This window comes from Rhea americana, unplaced genomic scaffold (genome assembly GCF_003343005.1).
Source record: "Rhea americana isolate MKP2758 unplaced genomic scaffold, rheAme1 scaffold_411, whole genome shotgun sequence".
Classification (NCBI taxonomy): domain Eukaryota; kingdom Metazoa; phylum Chordata; class Aves; order Rheiformes; family Rheidae; genus Rhea; species Rhea americana.
The window spans coordinates 282,879-299,659 of NW_028186548.1; the positions used below are offsets into that span (position 1 = coordinate 282,879).

The 16,781-nt window shown below is 56.6% G+C and overlaps 1 protein-coding gene across 3 annotated transcripts; it reads left to right on the forward strand.

Moving 5' to 3' along the window:
• The first annotated feature begins 178 nt into the window (after positions 1–178).
• DCAKD (dephospho-CoA kinase domain containing) lies at positions 179–9,479 on the forward strand. Of its 3 annotated transcripts, none has more exons than XM_085314809.1 (5): positions 179–224; positions 3,049–3,166; positions 5,151–5,354; positions 7,582–7,669; positions 8,277–9,479. In XM_085314809.1, exons 2-5 carry the CDS (start codon positions 3,055–3,057, stop codon positions 8,560–8,562), a joined length of 690 nt encoding a protein of 229 aa, XP_085170935.1. In that variant the 5' UTR covers positions 179–224; positions 3,049–3,054; the 3' UTR covers positions 8,563–9,479. The 3 variants fall into 3 exon arrangements, with proteins under 3 accessions (XP_085170935.1, XP_085170936.1, XP_085170934.1); XM_085314810.1 differs by lacking the exon at positions 179–224 and adding an exon at positions 585–607; XM_085314808.1 differs by lacking the exons at positions 179–224; positions 3,049–3,166 and having other exon boundaries at positions 4,794–5,354.
• The last annotated feature ends 7,302 nt before the right edge of the window (positions 9,480–16,781 follow it).

A 16,781-nucleotide genomic window follows, 5' to 3' on the forward strand; every position in this document is an offset into this window, starting at 1 on the left:
AACCTGCATCCGCTGCGGCGGAGAGCCTCGTCCCGGGGCGCCGTCTGTTCCCTCGCGTGCACACCGGGGGCCTGAGGCGCCCGTACCCTTCCCCACGCGCTTCCTGCCGGAGGGGGCGGGCCGAAGTGAATAACAGCGGCACCGATTGGCTAAGAAAGGCGAACGGCTTCCTAGCAGCCAATAGGCGGGCGCGACACTGCGCAGTGCCTGAAGCCGAGCAGAGGGTGAGTGGGTGAGGGCGCTAGCCAGCGGGCGGAGGGGCCTCGCCCGCCCCCTCGGGCTTGTAGGGCGGGCGGCTTGGCCGGGCCCTCGCAGGGGGGGCAGGTGCAGCGCTCAGTTCTCAAACTGGTGTATTTGGGGGGAAAAAAACGGTTCTGGCGCCTGCCTGTAACATCTGCAGGAAGGGAACGGCCTCCCAACCCACGTGTACCGTTCAGAGCCAAGCTGACGGAGTATTTATACCTCGTACCCTGGACCTCCCGCCTGCGTAGGCTCTGTCCGCGGCAGTACAAGTATTTTCGAGGCCYGTCTGGTTATATATTTCCAGACTAACCCTTCGAACTGCTCTCACGCTGCTTCAGGAGTCTTGCAGCAGAGGCCTGCCTGTGTAGGTATTCGCGGAGAGACAGAAATAGCAGGTTGATTGGGACCAAGCGCCAGCTAAGGCTAGAGGCCAAAACTGTAGGGGTTGCAGCAGCTATAAAGAGTATATTTACCCTTTGCAGCAAGTGGAGCCTCCACCCCTGCAAGCTCTGCACCAAGGGCCTGATCCTCTCTCTCTCTCTCTCTCTCTCTCTCTCTCTCTCTCTCTTTTTTCTTTCTTTCTTTTTTTTTTTTTGGCTCTTCCAGAGGGAGTGTAATATCCAGCCCCAAAGGGCTGGATTTTAACCTGATGTGATGCTGGGGCAAGAGAATGGAGAATTAGACCCCCCTGGCTGTCACACTGAGCCCACTGTCACACAGGGGAAGGCTCCCYGTGCAGACGGGGTGCTCGCCTGGCAGCAAAGCGTCGGATTTACGTCAGCCTCTTGCAAAGCACTCATGTTTATTGTAACTGCCCTTTCTGATTCCTTTTGAGTTTCCCCCTTGCTGCTGCTGGCGTTTAACCCTATCCATTTGCTTGGGTTCTTGAAAGGGAAAAGAGCATGGTACTGCTGTGCGTTGGTGTTGGCTCCCTAGCCAYGAAGTAAAGTCAATATATAACGCCCTGCTGCTGGCAGGTGCTACTGGCTCTCCCTTAACTTTACTCTTAACTCCCAGTTTCTCCCTCTGCTAAACTGCTTTTGGCTGTCACAGAGCTTATCCAATCCCATCATATCCCCCACATCATGTGCCTGGATCCTGTTTGTAAGATCAAGATGTGACAAAGATGCCTTCTTTTYCAGCAAAAATGAGCAGAAGTGGGAGGCAGTGCTGCCTTTTTGTAGATGATCCACCCGTTTTCACCGATGGCAGTCCTRCAAGCTCGTGTTGCTGACCGCTCTCACTGGGTACAAATGGATGTAGTCCAAACTGCCATTTTTGATTGGCTTTATGTTGGTGGCAGGTACCTTGGTCCCATACGTGCAGAGTTTCCAGAGCTGGTGAGCTGGTSGCCGAGGTTTCTGGGGAGAAGTGTGATGCAGGAACTGGCTTAGACAGAGAGATGGCTGCCAAGAAGGTCGGGGCTGGGGCACATGGTTCACTAGGGCAGGTTGTGGGACCTGGGCTCCCTTAGTGGGGCCAAGAGGAGCCTGAGAGGTCTCTAACAGCAGCCTGTGACTTCTTGAGGGACAGTCAGAAAGATGACGGAGCCAATTTCTTCTTGGAGGCACCGAATGATACAGCAAGGGACAACCGCCACAAGCTGAGGCTTGAGAGGTTCAGGTTGGGTGTGAGGAGACCCTCCTTGCTCATCAGGGTGCTGCAGCTCTGAGCCAGATGCCCRGTGAAGTGGGAAGGCTCTGTCCTTGGGGGCTTCCAGGATTCAGCTGCACAAAGCCCTGGCCACCCTGGGGGACATCGGGGTCCCTTCCCAGCRCTGCCGTGATTGTGTGAGACATGGTGCTGCAGGAGCTCTGTGTTTTTCAGGCAGATCCCACCTTGCTCACAGGAGGGCCCACTTCTTTCTAGAGCTGCCTCTGTGTCGATGCGCCTTCAGCAAAACGGTGCGAGCGTGGTTCAGAGCGTTGTGTGGTCTGGATTGAGTTGCAGGAGGTCACCCAGCAAGCTGGGGCCTCAGCGCAGAAATGGAGAGAGAAATTCTCTGCTCTGGCTTCAGCAGATGGTTACAGGTTCCCTCCCAGCCTCAAAGCTGTCAGCAAGCACAGACTTTTTGCATTTAATACAGCRTTAATGCCGTATTTGTGAGCTGACAGACAGGAGCCTGCTGCACAGAGACACAATTTCTTTCTTCCTTCATGCCATCCACGTAGTGCGTGCCGTTGGTGACAGTGCTGGCTTCCAGGTAGCGCGGGGATGTGATTCACTTACTGGCTTCTGCGGTTTGCGTCCCGATTCTGTCAGAGGTACCTTATCTCCCATTACATCCCCATCTGTTGAGCTCAAGCAGGGCCATCGCTATCAGTCCACAGGTCTCTTGRTCTAGGCTGAGATGTTGCGTGAGTTCTTCCCATTTGTCACTGGTCCTGGGTCACCCATGACAACCCTGCCAGAAATTTCAAGTGYCCTCTAATTTAGGATGCTCTGTGTGGGACTATGGCTTCATCTGTGCAAATGCTAAACAGGAGCAAGTCCAGCAAGCTGCATGGAGCTGCAGGTGACTCAACTGAGGAATTTACAGTTGGCTGAAGTTGCACATCCAGAATTAGCGGGGTCCAGGGGAGCCCGACTTAACCCGCCTCAATTCTTCAGGCTGTAAAACAGTGGTACCTGCTCAGGATGGGGTCAAAGTTTTAATAATGTCTTGATCGTTCCCTGAAAATGTATGAATAGAAAGCACGATCRGCTTGGAATGAAGTTGCCTGTTTGGGATAAATATTTTATGCGTGTGGCAGGAATGAAACAGCTCTGTTGTGGTGCATTTTCAACTCTTTCTTTCTGTTTCAGAGCACGATGTTCCTGGTTGGACTTTCGGGTGGAATCGCRTCGGGGAAGAGCACGGTTGTGGCCATACTCCGGGAACTGGGCTGTGCCGTGATTGATGCTGATGTTATTGCCAGGGAAGGTTAGTTCTGCGTAGCTGATCTTTCTCCCTTAGGTTTCCCTGGCGACTGGGGTTGATGTTTAGTGAAGCGCAGACGGCAGAGGGTGCTCTGGGTACATTAGATATCCGTTTCCTTCCGATTCACCAGTCTACGAGGATGTGGGGAGCAGTTGTCTTGGTGGATTAGAGCGAGGATATATTTTTAATAATAAAAAAAAAAAGAAAAATCACATCCTAATAACAAACACAATGGAGGGATCTCGGATCTCACCCCCAATTTCTCTCTTCTGGAGTGCAGTGCAGGCAGTGCTTCCCAGTGTTGAAAGCCAACTCTTTGCAAAGGAACTGCATTTCTCTGTAAAGCATATTCCCTCTGCTCATTTGACTTCTTTCTTCATCCCCAGGGCACTTGACTTGTAACTTGGTTATGTTACGTGCTGTTACTAACACCCGGAAAGAAAATTTTCCTCTGCGGTGGATGTTACTCCTTTGTTAATACTGGGAGATTGGTCCACAAAATCGTTTATGTCTTAATGTGCTGAAACAAAGAGCCCAGAATTTGTATTAAGGCTAGAGATATCTCAGATCAGGGAATTTATGCTGCAGCACACCTGCAGCTTGCTACTCTTGAAATGTGCTGGCCTTGCTACAGAAGGGACCGAGAAATCCCGGGTTTGTTGCGTCAGTGGGAGTAGAGGAGCCTCCACTGTCTGTGTGATGTGGGGTGAGACCGTTAATCCCACCGTACCATTAGGATAACGAGGAGAGCAGTGCTCRCTTCAGTAAAACCTGGTGATTTCATACACCAAAGGTTTCAGGCCCACAGCTGAGGAATGGTGCAGATTTGACTGTCACTTGCCTGTGTCATTTTTGAAGTGCCTGTGTTCTTCTGTTTGTTGAAGAACTTACCTTGTAGCCACTCAAAGCTGTGATGCTCTTACATTTTATTGCACTGTAATTCCCCTTGACGTGCAGAAGATTTGCTAGAGGTGCTAAAAGCCCTCAGAGACTCTAGGACAACACTACAGAATACTCAGTGGCGGTTTCCTACCAACCAATTCATTTTTCTCCAATTCCTTTTTCATATATGTGTGTTTGCTACATAGATATCACCCGTACTGAAACCTCAATGTGAAATTCCAATGGAGAAAGAAATTGGTCTTAAAGACACTTATTAAGCTGCCCTGAGGCTACAACCCATGGCAAAGTTCCTGGATTTGGAGAGAAAATTATATATGCTCTGTCTTTCTCTGTGGTTAGCCTCAGCTTGATCTTAATTATGTTTTTATTATTGCATCCTTTTTGTTGGTGATTTTGATGTCTCTAAAATTATATTCTTGTGCAATGTCAGAGTCCCTGCAAATAGCTATTGGGAATTGACCTCTTAGGAGGCTTTTGTGTTCATTTGCACCAAGAATTTGGTGACTGAGGTTAACAACAGTAAAAAACCTTATTAACGGCCAGGGCCCACCACTAACTCGTGCTAGCCAGGCTGTATTCACCCAGTGCTAAAGTTTTCAGCTAAAATAACCCTAATGTTTCTCCCCTTCTCTTTAAGATCTCCTGCTCGTATCTTCGCCCTGTATACAGCAAGAACAGGCTCAGTCCTGTTTCTGCCCATGCCTTAACTGGTAGTCGTCAGCAAGTCCGTTCGCCCGACCTGCTGACTTCTAACCCGGGGTGGCAGCACGCTATTAGGAGGGTTGTGGTGCTGAATTAATGACTGCGGGATGCTTCGATCTCTCCTGTGTCAGCCTGCAAAGGGACCTTGGTCTGCGAGTTTTGCAAACTTGTTCCTGCAGCGCTGATGCCAGGTGTCTGTTAGGCTGCAGCACTGAGACGCACYGGTCTTGGTTCAGTGTGTGCTGGCAGACAGATGTGTTCTCTGCTGAGAAGAATAAACTCAGTTATTTAATGAACAAAACTCATTTGAGGCTGACTGCTGATGCAAACACTGACTGTGCTGTAGAATTGGCTCTAACCACCAGCTGTTTAATGTTATCAGTGGTGCAGCCCCACTTCAAGGCCTATCGGCAGATAGTGCATTACTTTGGCACCGAGATCCTCTTGGAGAGCGGAGAGATAAATCGCGAGGCTCTAGGAAACATTATCTTCTCCCACCCGGAGAAACGGCAGCTGCTGAACTCCATCACCCACCCTGAGATCCAGAAGGAGATGCTGAAACAGATCTTGAAATACTTTGTGCTAGGTAAGAGCCTGGGCAATGCCAGAGCGCCGGCACACCGGGACTCAACGGCTGCACGACGGTCGTCTCCGCTCACGCCGGCTTTGGCTTTAAAGTGCGGAGAGGGATGGGGAGGGAGRTGGGAGCCGATGTTGAGTGACGGCCTTTGTGCTGTGCCGCCGGTGCCCTTTAGCATCCACGTTTGGAGGATTCGTTGCTGCCCTTCCTGCCTTTCATTGCTGCCCTTCACATTCTTCTTCTATGGCTTAAGGTGCATCTGTAGGGCCTGAGAAAAGTGTTGTGAGGCCTCTTCTGAGATTACTTGCTGGATAATGTCATACCTTCTGAAATGGCCAAATATTATTCCCTGCCCCCCAGCCTCTCTGGGCTTCGATGAAAGCTGCAAAGCGCTTTTAGACTCGATAAGGTGAGAAATGGGCTGACAGCTGTGGTTTCCAAAGTCCCGCTTTYCCCCCTGATAAATATAACAAATACAGCTGTCAAACTTGGTCTAATCAAATGCCAGATAAGATCACCAGCTGTTTCGGAGGTCTCCATGTAGACAGAAGGATGTCTTAATAGAGTCAGTCTAGTTGGCCGAGCTTATCAAAGCTGAGCTGTGTGACAGCTGAATAGCCCTATGCCGGGGCACCAGAGGGGCCACGCTCCCCTGAGGCGGACGAGGAGGAGGAGGAGGAGAARGAGCGAAGGAGGCGACGCGCAACAAAACCGGCAGCCGAAGAGACGTGGAGTTTTGAACCCGGGCTGTGAAGTCGGAAGGGAAGCGCTGTCCTGCCCCTCGGCGAGAGCGCCGGCGTGCGCTCTGCCGGCTGATTTGTCCTCATTAGTCTGGTTTTAATGATTTGGGATAGCTGAATGTCATCTCTAAGGGCTCGGCTATGTAAGGAAGGCTCTATTGATCAAGGCGTAGGGCAGCAAGAACTCTCTCCGGGTGGAGATGCTGGTAAAATGATGGTTTGTTGGATGATCATGTCTTCATTAAAGCTTTCATTCCCACGGCTGGATCAGTTAGATATTTACACCAGCAAAACGGGAGGCATCCCTGCGGCCGGGGTACGCTGTTTGTGTCTGAGCACGCGTACCAGGGAAATGAGGTCTCCTGACTTGCAGCTTTTCCCCTACCCTCGCCAGGGTTTACTGAGARCTGCCATGTGAAATCTTGCCGTTTGCGAAGGGTGGAGGAGGGCAGGGACGCGGCGAGGCTGGGGTGAGCCGCAGGGCCCGGGAAGACGTCTCCGGCGGATGGAAATTCTCCACCGCCAGCTGCTCCTCGGGGTCAAGGAAGCGGAGACGGGAGGCGACGGGTTTTAGAGCTCTCCCGGTTTGTCCTACCTGGAGGCAGGCTCAGCTCTCCTCGTCATCCCTTTGCTCCTGCTGCCCCCCTCGAGCCTCGTGGCTCTGTTAGAAGGAGCACGGCCCTCACCAAGAAGGGAAGCGGCCAGGTGGAAACGCGAGAGAGGGGGAGGTTTTCGTGCCCTGGGGTGCAGCGGAGAAGGATTCAGGGAATGTGTTGTGCCGGGCACATGCTGTCAGAGGGGGTTTAAATCAAATCTTGTGACATGTTTGAGCGCCTGGCACAGGGCATGMCTCTTGCATCAGGGGAATCCTTGTGGATTTTCAGGCCCTGGGGACCTGCCTGGAGGTGCTCACGTGTTCCGGTGTCACGGCTGCGAGAGATTTGCAACGATTTGCTTCCTCTCCTTGTAAAAGTGGAACCATGGTGAGCTAAAGCTTTTCAAAAAGAGAAGGAAACTARGCTGGAAACGGAGCTGGAAAACATCAGCCCGAATCACTGTAGTCTGGCAAAGTCGTCGTCAACTGAAAGAGAGGAAAGCAGATTCTGCTGTGGGCACTGCTCCCCTAGAGAAGCTAGCGAAGGCGGTGTGGCTGCTCTTGCTAGAGATGCACAGGCGCTTTCGTTTGAGCCTCTTGTTTCAATTCCTCATTATATTTCTGCAGCTTCACCTTTGGTCAGAGATCATCCAGGTTAGGGTTCTTTTTTTTTTTTCCTGTGGAAACTTGGAACGAAGCCGTTTTCTGCCTGCGAGAGGGAGGAGAACGAAYGTGCTTTGCTCCTCTCTCTGGAGCAGCTGTAGTCGTGTAGCTGTAAAGCTCTCCCTGCTTGCGCTGCAGGAGCAGCTGTAGCTGCAGTGCACGTGCAGAGCAAGGAATTTGGAAATCCAAATGATACTTATTATTTTTTTCTTGGGGGGGGGTGTCACTTCTGCAGGCTACCGCTATGTGATCCTTGATATCCCTCTGCTCTTTGAGACCAACAGATTGACCAAGTTCATGAAACACACGGTCCTGGTTTATTGGTAAGTGCCGTGGGAATTGTGAGATCCGGGACGTTGCAGCCTCTCTTGGCGGCTGGAGGTTTGTCACCTCCCTCCCTCTCCAGGGAGAACTTAGCTGCAGCCTCGGTGCGAAGCCTTTTCGTGCGCCGCCTCTTTTCTGTAAACATGACAAGTGACACCTTCCTTTATCCGAGCTAATGAGCACGGGGTTTCTTACTGGGGTTTCTTTGAAACCTGGCACCCTCGTAAGGCGAGTATYGCTGCCTTTGGGCTTTGCACAGCCCGGCCTCTGCTGCCCCGGCGTTTTGGGAGCTCCCAGGTCTTTCCCCTTTTGGGGAATGGCAGRAACGTGCAGCAGGATCTGCCTGGGCAGTGGCAACGGCCTTATCCGTGCTGCAGGRACTGGCTCTACTGATCTGAAAGCGGAGACCGGCAGAGTCCAGCATAAGGGGAGGATGACTGTGCCCCATCTAAAGGGAGGAAGGGCAGATGTCTCTGCCTTGTCCTCGGCCGTGCCGGCCTCGTGCCCAGCAAGGCAGGGCAAAGCCCGCCGGGACGCTCAGGGCCCCGCGCGGGACCTCCYTCCCTGCCGCGCTCCTGTCTCAGCGCCGCCTTCCCGCTCCGGCAGCGACCCGCAGACGCAGCTGCGGCGGCTGATGAAGAGGAATGGGTTGTCCCAGGCCGAGGCAGAAGAGCGCGTCGCCTCCCAGCTGCCGCTGGATGAGAAGCGCAAATTAGCCAGTCACGTCATCGACAACTCCGGGGACCGCGAGAGCACGCGCCGGCAGGTCCTGCGGCTGCACGCCCGGCTGGAGGACTCCCTCGACTTCCTCTGGGCACGGCTGGCGCTGGGCACGGCTGTGGCCGGGCTTGGAGGGCTTGTGTACTTCCTCCTCCGGCATTTTGTCTCTTAATTCACCTTTTTTTTAAAGAGTGTTTTTTCTTTTGTCTTCTAAGGGGCTAGATTTCCAGGTTTGAAAAGGGCAGTGAAAGGCCACCTGTTTTAATGAGCTTTGCCAGCTGAATGCAGACAGTAAGATGAGGCATCTCCTTGCAGACTTCCCAAGGTGAACGTGTTTTTTTTCTTTTTTTCTTTTTCTTTTTTTCTTTTTTTTTTGCAGCACTGTCTCCCAACTATTTGCTTTTAACTTCATGCTCAGGTACTTACGGAGCAGCTGTGTCTCGGGGGGGCGAGATTGCTCCAGGTGCTTGGCTGCTGCCTGCAAAAGGGGCTGAGGCCCACGTTATCCTTGGGCTCATCTGGACGGCAGGACTTCAGCCCCTGCTTCAGCCCAGGGTGGGTTTAGGCACTTTAAAGCCCACTGGGACAATCTCTTTGGCGGGGGAATAGGTGGACTCTCGAGTCCTTTCTCTGCTACCAGTTGTCCCCAGGTTGGTCCCCTCCTAGCACCTGGCCCTGGCTAACCTGAGTTTAGATGAGAGATATCCTCTTCTTTTGTGGAAATTTAAAGGAAAGGCCTTAAATCTGTCCAGTGGGGACAGATGATGCATCATCTCACGAGGAAAAGGTGCGCAGCTGACGGCTTGCAGTCCCTCCGGCCCTGTATTTCTGCTGCTGCAGCCTAAGTAATCCTGAGATCGTTACTTGTGGGTCACCCTCCGCCAAAGGCTAGGGACGCCGTGGGACTTTGCGGGTCTGGTGCATCCTTGGCAGCGGCTGAGCCTTGGGACCTGCCTCGGAGAAATGCATTTGCTGCTGTTTGAGTGTTTTTTTTTTTTTTCCCTTCCGTGGGTTCCTGGGGCAGAGCGCGAGTCTGGGCGAAGCGGGTGCTAGCTCTTCACGTTCTTTTTAATAAAATGCTAAACAGCAGCTGACTCCCTATGGCTCTAAAATTTCCGGGCTGCAAGCGCTGCTCTTTCCTCGCCTGCTCCCGGCTTGTCTCTACGCTGGAGCACGGCTGCCGCTTATGTAAAGTTCACGGCTGGCGAGCAAAGTTTCTGAGCGCCGTTGCGCTTTCCCGAGCGCGGCCCCTGCGGCATCCCTCTGCCTGGGTCCCGGGGGGCTTTACGGAGCGTCGACCCGCGGACGCCAGCTTCTTCGGTGGCTCAGCCCCAGGGCTGAGCAACCCCGAGCAGGATGCGGGCTCTGGGCGATGGCTCGGTTCCCCCGTGAGCTCGGTGTTTGTGTATCAGGCAGGGACGTGCCCCCAGCACCAGCCCCGGCAGAGGCACCTTTCTCCCAGGGTGGCACGGAGCTGCCGGGCTGGCGTCCAGCCCCCTTTCCCCTGCCACCCTTCCCAGTGCCTCCAGCACCTTGCGGTGAGCCTGGCACTGCTCCCTGGAGCTCCGTATCCCCTTCCCAGTCACCCACCGCTGCGCTGGCAGGTCCYTCCGTCACATCGGGCACTTGCAGAGCGGCTTTGCCCAGCCCTGAGCCAGCATCTCTGGTCTGGGCCGAATCCAGACACCCGAAAACGCTGTAGTTATGGACGGGCAAATCCTTGGTGATTTAACGATGCCCCGGAGCAGCTAACGYGGTGTTGGCAGCGGGTAAGGATGAACCCAGCTCCGGCTCGCTGCCGGGGGCAGCTGCGGCCGTGGTGGAGCATCCCTGAGCTCCCTTACCTGGCCGGTTTGGGCACCCCAGCTTTTCGGGGCAGCGCGGCGAGGAGCCGGACGCGAGCGATAACCTTCTGCCACCCTTTGCTTTCCGCACATGGCTCCCTCCAGCTCCGCCGCCGCCGCCTGCTTCTTAACGCGCCTTTAATTGCAGCGGCAACACCGGTGCGGGGAGTCCCTCCCAGCAAGCCATAAATCAGGGCTGGAGCAGGACGGTCTAAGCCAGAGATAAGCACTGATTGCATTCCTCCCTCCCGGCTCGCCTGCCTCCGCGATAAATGGGGCCGCGATGAGGCCAGGGGGAGCGAGACCGGCACGGTAATCACATTTGGCGCTTCGCTCCCGGCCTGCTGACGTTTTCCAGCCGCTAATGAATTTAGCGGGGCCGCGGGAGCGAGTGTTTTGGGCGAGCTGGCGCTGCCCCCGGTTTGTTGGCGCTGCAGGGTTGGTGCCCTGGGCTGGGATCTGGGGGGGTGGTGGTGGTGGTGGGGAGGGGGTGGTCCGGCCAGCTCCTGTGCCCCTGTGGGTACCCGACCGTGGTCTCCTTCCCGCGCCGCCACCGCCGTCTGCCGGCCTTGCCGCTCGCCTCTGCCCGTCCCGTCTCCTCTGATCGAGGTCTGTTTGAGCAGGGAGCTTGGTGCAGAAKCCAAATATTTAGCTGCTGCAAATTGGCGCCCGGAGCGATCGCTCGGCGGGTTGTCACGTGCCGCGGGCAGGTGACAGTCCCCTCGCCRGYGCGGGGCGCCCTTGCYGGGCACCGCTGGCTGGGATTTTCCGTGGGGRAAGGTTTTTGCCAATGCTGCGGGCRCCRGAGCTGGGAGTCGGGCACCCGTCACRGGAGGTGACGTGGGCACCCAGGGGYGACGGCCCCCGAGGAGGGGACRGCGGAGGGCTGCTGCRTGGCCCCACAGTGTCCTGAGTGTCACTGCATGGCCCCGTGGTGTCACCCAGTGTCTCTGCCGCTGCGGGTCCTGCTGTGCCTCCCAGTGTCACGGTCCGTGCTCAGTGCGTAAGATGCCACCCGGTGCCATTACTGCTGCCCGTCTCCCAGGGTGTCACAGTGTCACTGCAAACCCTGCGGGGTCACCCTCTCCCTGCACATCCCACAGGTGTCGCAGTGTCATCCCATGGCCCTTAGCGCATCACCCAGTGTCCTCATCCCATCACCCCATCCCCATCTGTCTGGTCATCCAGCATCCTCATCCTGTCGCCCAGTGTCCCCATCCTATCACCCAAAATCCCTGACCCATCACCAACATCCCTGTCCTGTCACCTGACATCCCCATCCTGTCACCCGACACCTCTGTCCCATCACCCAACATCTACATCCCATTACCTGATGTCACCATCCCACCACCCAACATCCCTGTCCCATCATCTAATGTCCCCATCCCATCACCCAGTGACCGCATCCCATCACATGACATCCCTATCCCACCACCTCATGCCCTCATCCCATCATCCAGCATCCCCATCCTATCACCTGACAACCCCATCCTGTCACCCAACGTCCCCATCCCATCACCCAATGTCCCCATCCTGCCACCCAGCGTCCTCATCCCATTACCAACATCCTCATCCCATCACCCAATGTCCCTGTCCCACCACCCAACCTCCTCATCCTGCCTCTCTAACGCTGGGTGTCACGGGAGCCCGGTCCGCACTGCCGCCGAGCAGGCAGGAGAGGAGACGCCGGCGAAAATAAATCAATGTGTGACTTTAATATATGTGCTCTCGGCGTCTCTGTGTGCCACAGGATTATGAGTAACCTTGATTCGGACTCTGTGTCCGTGTGCCCGGGGCCCCCAGGGAAGGGAGCGAAATTAGGCAGCCGCGGCCCCGCGCCTGATTGACACGCGGGTAAACACGGCGCGGCGCCGGGGCGGCCGGGAGCCCGCAGCCCGCGTTGGGCATTGCCGTCACGTTCGGGCGACRAAACCGTTCCGAGAGAAAAAAAAAACGGCCTTAATTCGATCAGCAGCGGCTCCAGGGCCGTTCTGCCCCCGCGACGGTCCGGGTGCCCGGCGAGGAGCTGGCACCCGCGGGGTGGCCGGGCTGGCACGTCCCTGGCGTGGACCTCCCCCCCCCAGCCGAGCCGCGTCCTCGGCCCCGCTCGCTTCGGCCAGGAGAGCAGTGATTTTCCGTCAGTCGGCTCCCGTCCCCGTCAGCCAGCCTCTAATTAAGTCGCGGTGTTGCCAGCCCTTAATTGCACACCGGCGGGAGGGTGCTCGGGTCCCCGCCGGGCCCGAGACATCGTTAATTAGAGGCCGGGCGATGCGGCCGGGGCTCGCGGGGAGGGAAGGAGCGGGGGGAAGCGCGCGGAGGATGCGCCGCCCCGGCTCCCGCCGCGGCCCCGGGGCCAGCGGGATGGGGTGTCCCGTGGGATGGGGTGGCCTGGGCGGGTGTGTGCCACCCACAGGGACCGAGGGACGGTCCTGCGAGGGCGGGGACGTGCTGGCCACCAAGCCGTCTGATGGACCCCCCARCCTCTTAGCCAACTGACCAGACAGCTAGTCAACCGGCCAGGTAGTCAACCAGCCACCCAGCTAGCCAACTGGCCAGCAAGTCTATTGGCCAGCYGGTCAACCAGCCAGCTAACTAGCCCCCTGGGTGGTCAGCTAACTGATCAACTAGCCCATCAGCCAACCAGCAAGCCAGTCAGCCAGCCAACCAACTAACTAGCAAACTGACTAATCGGCCAGTGAACTAGTTAGCTAACTGGCTAGCCAACTGGCCAGTCAACCAACCAGCCAGCCAGCCAACCAACTGCCTAACTAGCCAACTGACTGGCCAACCAGCCAACTAGCTAGCCAACTGGCCAGCTAGCCAGCTAGCCGGCTAATCAAACAGCCAACCAACCAGCCATCTGACCAGCCAACCAACCAGCCATCTGACCAGACAGACAGACAGCCAACCAGCTAGACAGCCAACTGGCCAGCCAGCCAACCAGCTGGCCAGTCTGCCATCTACCAGCTAGCTAATCAGCCAACCACCAACCAACTAGCCAAATAGCCAGATGGCCAACCATCTAGTCAGCCTACCAGCCAAAGCACCAGCCATCCAACCAACCAGCTGCTGGCTGCCAGTCAGCTAGCCACCTGGCCACCAGCCATCTCCTCGAAGAGCTAGTCAGATAAGCAGCTAGCTGGTTGCCAGCTAGCCAGCACCATCTCCCCAGGTCCTCTCCAAACAGCTGCACGGGTTTCTGGCTGGARATGTTTCTCCTTTGAGCACCCAAGCTCACCTGGGCTCCTTCCTCACCTGCTGCATGATGGATACAYGGGTGGCCCAGGACAGGCCCGTGACCAAGGCAGTCTGCAGGGATGTGGGAGCCCAGTGCTGGCTGGCTCCATGCTGTCCTGGCCGAGGCCCTTTCCCTGCTCCGTGCCTYGGTTTTCTCCTCYGTTTTATCTCACTAGCTGGCCAGGTTGGTGCCGCAAGCTACCTTCCAGCACATGTCTGTGAGCCCTGTCCGGGGGTGCCTTGGGCTGCACCCTCACAGTGCCTGGACATGGGCCAGGGACACCCAGCGAGTGACTTCTCCTCCCCTTCAATGCCCTGGGACCCTGTGGTGTTCGAGCCCGTTTTCTCCCCAGCCCAGCACTGGGAGCTGAGTCCTGCCCAGGCTGTYTCCACCTCGGGATCCGTCGGTGCCAAGTTCTCCCACTTCTGGGTTGATACATGCTGGCTACAGCACCCAAGTGCCATCCCATGTCTCTCCTCAGGCATCAACAGCCTGGACAACTCTACATTAATTCCTTAATTTAATTCCTTCCGTCTCCTAAATGAGATGGTTGCGATGACCTTTCCCAGGAACGGAGACAATTTAGGGCTGGGCAAGGCACCTTCTGGCACCGGTGGGACAACACGTGAATGTCGAGCCGTTTGCGAGCTTTGCACGGTGGAGGTTGAGCTCTCGCAGCTCCAGGGGCCGAGAATCAGTGCAAAGTGCCTGGAGGTGCTCCTGGGGGCTGGRGGTGCGGTTGCACGGGTGGGGATGGTCACAGCTGGGCTCCTTGAGACCGAAGACAACCCTGTCCAGTGGGGCTACCAGGCCAGGWCCTCCTGCCTGGCAGCACTGCAACCTGGCTTGGTCTGATGTCTTATCGACGGGTGGGTGCGCAGCTGGATGGACAGATTTGGGGACAGATGGATGCACAGACACGTGAGGGTGGATGCTTGAATGGCTGTTCGGCTGGAAGGATACCCGGACACACGTACGGATGGATGCACGGACACACGGGTGGATGGCTGAGTGGACGGGTGGATGGCCAGATGAACGCATGCGCACGCGCGGATGGATACACGGGCGGACGGATGTGTGGATAGATGGACGTGAAGAGGGATGGAGGGATGGAAAGAAGGACCTGCGGATGACCGCATCGACGTGAGGGTGGATGAGTGGGGGTACGCATGGGTGCACGGCTGGGTATGGGGAGGGGCGGGCGGCTGCGYRGGAGGGAGGGAGGGAAGGAAGGAGGGAAGAAGGAAGGAGGGAAGGAAGGAAGGAGCCTTGTTGGCTCAGCTGTGACCTCTAAGCACGCGTGCAAGCACAGATATGCACACGCACACACCCCTCTGCACTCAACTAGCAAATATGCACACGGTTACACACCTAGACTCACTTGCACTTACACACTTGCACCCTTTTACTCTGATGTGTGCAAGCACAGGCACACCCCCCCCATTACACTCACCTGTGCAGGCTTGCATGCACCCGTGCACACAAGTATGTGCACATGCACGCACCCCTACACTCACCTGCACTTGCACACATGCCTCCCTGCACACACACACACACGCACAGGCATGTGCACACATGTGCACACATCCAGTCTGTGCTCACCTGCACGTGCACACACAGTTGCTTGCACACCGACACTCACCTGCGCTTGCACAAGTGCCCCTTGCACACACACACACACATGCACAAGCATGTGCACACATGTACCACTGCCCTCACCTGCACTTGCACAAATGTGCCCACCCATGTGTGTGCACACGCGCTCGGCCCTCTCCTAAACCCCCTCCCCGGTGTGCCCACGGGTGCAAGGCCGGGTGCCGACGTGCCGCTGGGCACCCACCCACCTGGGCTGGGGCGGGGGGGCGGCGGGGGGGAAACTGAGGCACGGAGCCACGCCGACCCCGGCTGGCCCGGCCCGGGCGCCCTCGCCCGTCGCCGAATCCGCCTCGACGAAGCCCCCCGCGCCGCCGCCCATCGATCGCGCCGCCCGCCCCGGCCCCWGCCCGCGCCGCCCACCTGCCCCGTAATTATGCAAAGCAAACAGCCGTGGGCTTGCGCTGCGCATCGATTTTGCAGGAGCTGTTGTTAGCTTAACCTTTCCGGAGGAACCGCTGCCGCGCGGCTGCTCGCGTCAACGGGAGCCTCCTGACGGAGCCGCGGCCGGTGGCTTTTTAATTCTTTCTCTTTTTTTTTTTTTAATACCTCCCCTTTTCTTGCAAACTTGGCACTTTGGAGATTTGCTGCTTGTTTGCTCCTTTCCGGGCAGCCGGGCACTTCTGACGCCGGGAGCTCACGCGTGGGGACGCGGTGGCCCAGGATGGCGCTGGCCCGGGTGTCTCTGGGGTTAGAGGAGCGTCCTGCTGGAAATGGGGTGGCTCAGGAGCGTGCAAGCGTGCACGAGCGTGCAGACACACGACTGCGTGTGCACTCACGCGTGCATGCGCACACGTGCATGCGGACACATGTGCAAGCGTATTATGCATGCGTGTGTCTGCAAGTGCACTCACGCAGGTGTGTGTGCACACGCGCACGACTGCGCGTGCATGCATCTGCACGAGTGCACTCAGGCATTCACGCAAACACATGCACGTGGGCACACATGTGCACATGAAGGTGCCCGCATGGGCATGTGTGCGTGTCTGCGTGTGCATGTAGACACAGGTTTGCATGYGCACAACTCTGTGTGCATGCGTGTGCAAACAGGCACTTGAGCATGCGTGCATGCGTGTGCATACAGACGTGCACGTGTTCACGACTGCATGCATATCATTGTGCATGCGTGTATATGCATGCACGCATATGTAGATGTGCATGCACAAGACCGCACGCATGCAGCTGCACRTATGCATGTGTGCGTGCGCATGCAGACACATGTGTGCATGCCAACAACCCTGTGTGTGGCATTTGCACGTGTGCACGTGCCTGGCTGCACCCTCGGGCATGCATATGCACGCACAACTGCCCGTGCACACATGCAAGGAGGGCGGCACRTATGTGTGCACGGGCTTGTGCATATGCATGAGTGTGTGGGCGTGCACAGATGCGCGTGCACACACGCACGGCGCGCTCGCTAGCTCCAGCTTTGCAAAAYCCCGCGCCAACACCCCGCGTACCCCTCGGCACCCGAGCGTGCCCTGGGGGACGCGGGTGGCCGGCTCCCGTCCCGGGGGCACCCACTGCGCTGCAGAGGGGGTGACTCATTTAGCAAGGCGTATTTTTAGGAGCTCATTAAAAAAGCAAGAGGAGGGGGGAGAAGAGACAAGAAATAGGGAAGAAATAGCAGATTATGAGTTATTTTTCATGCCGGTG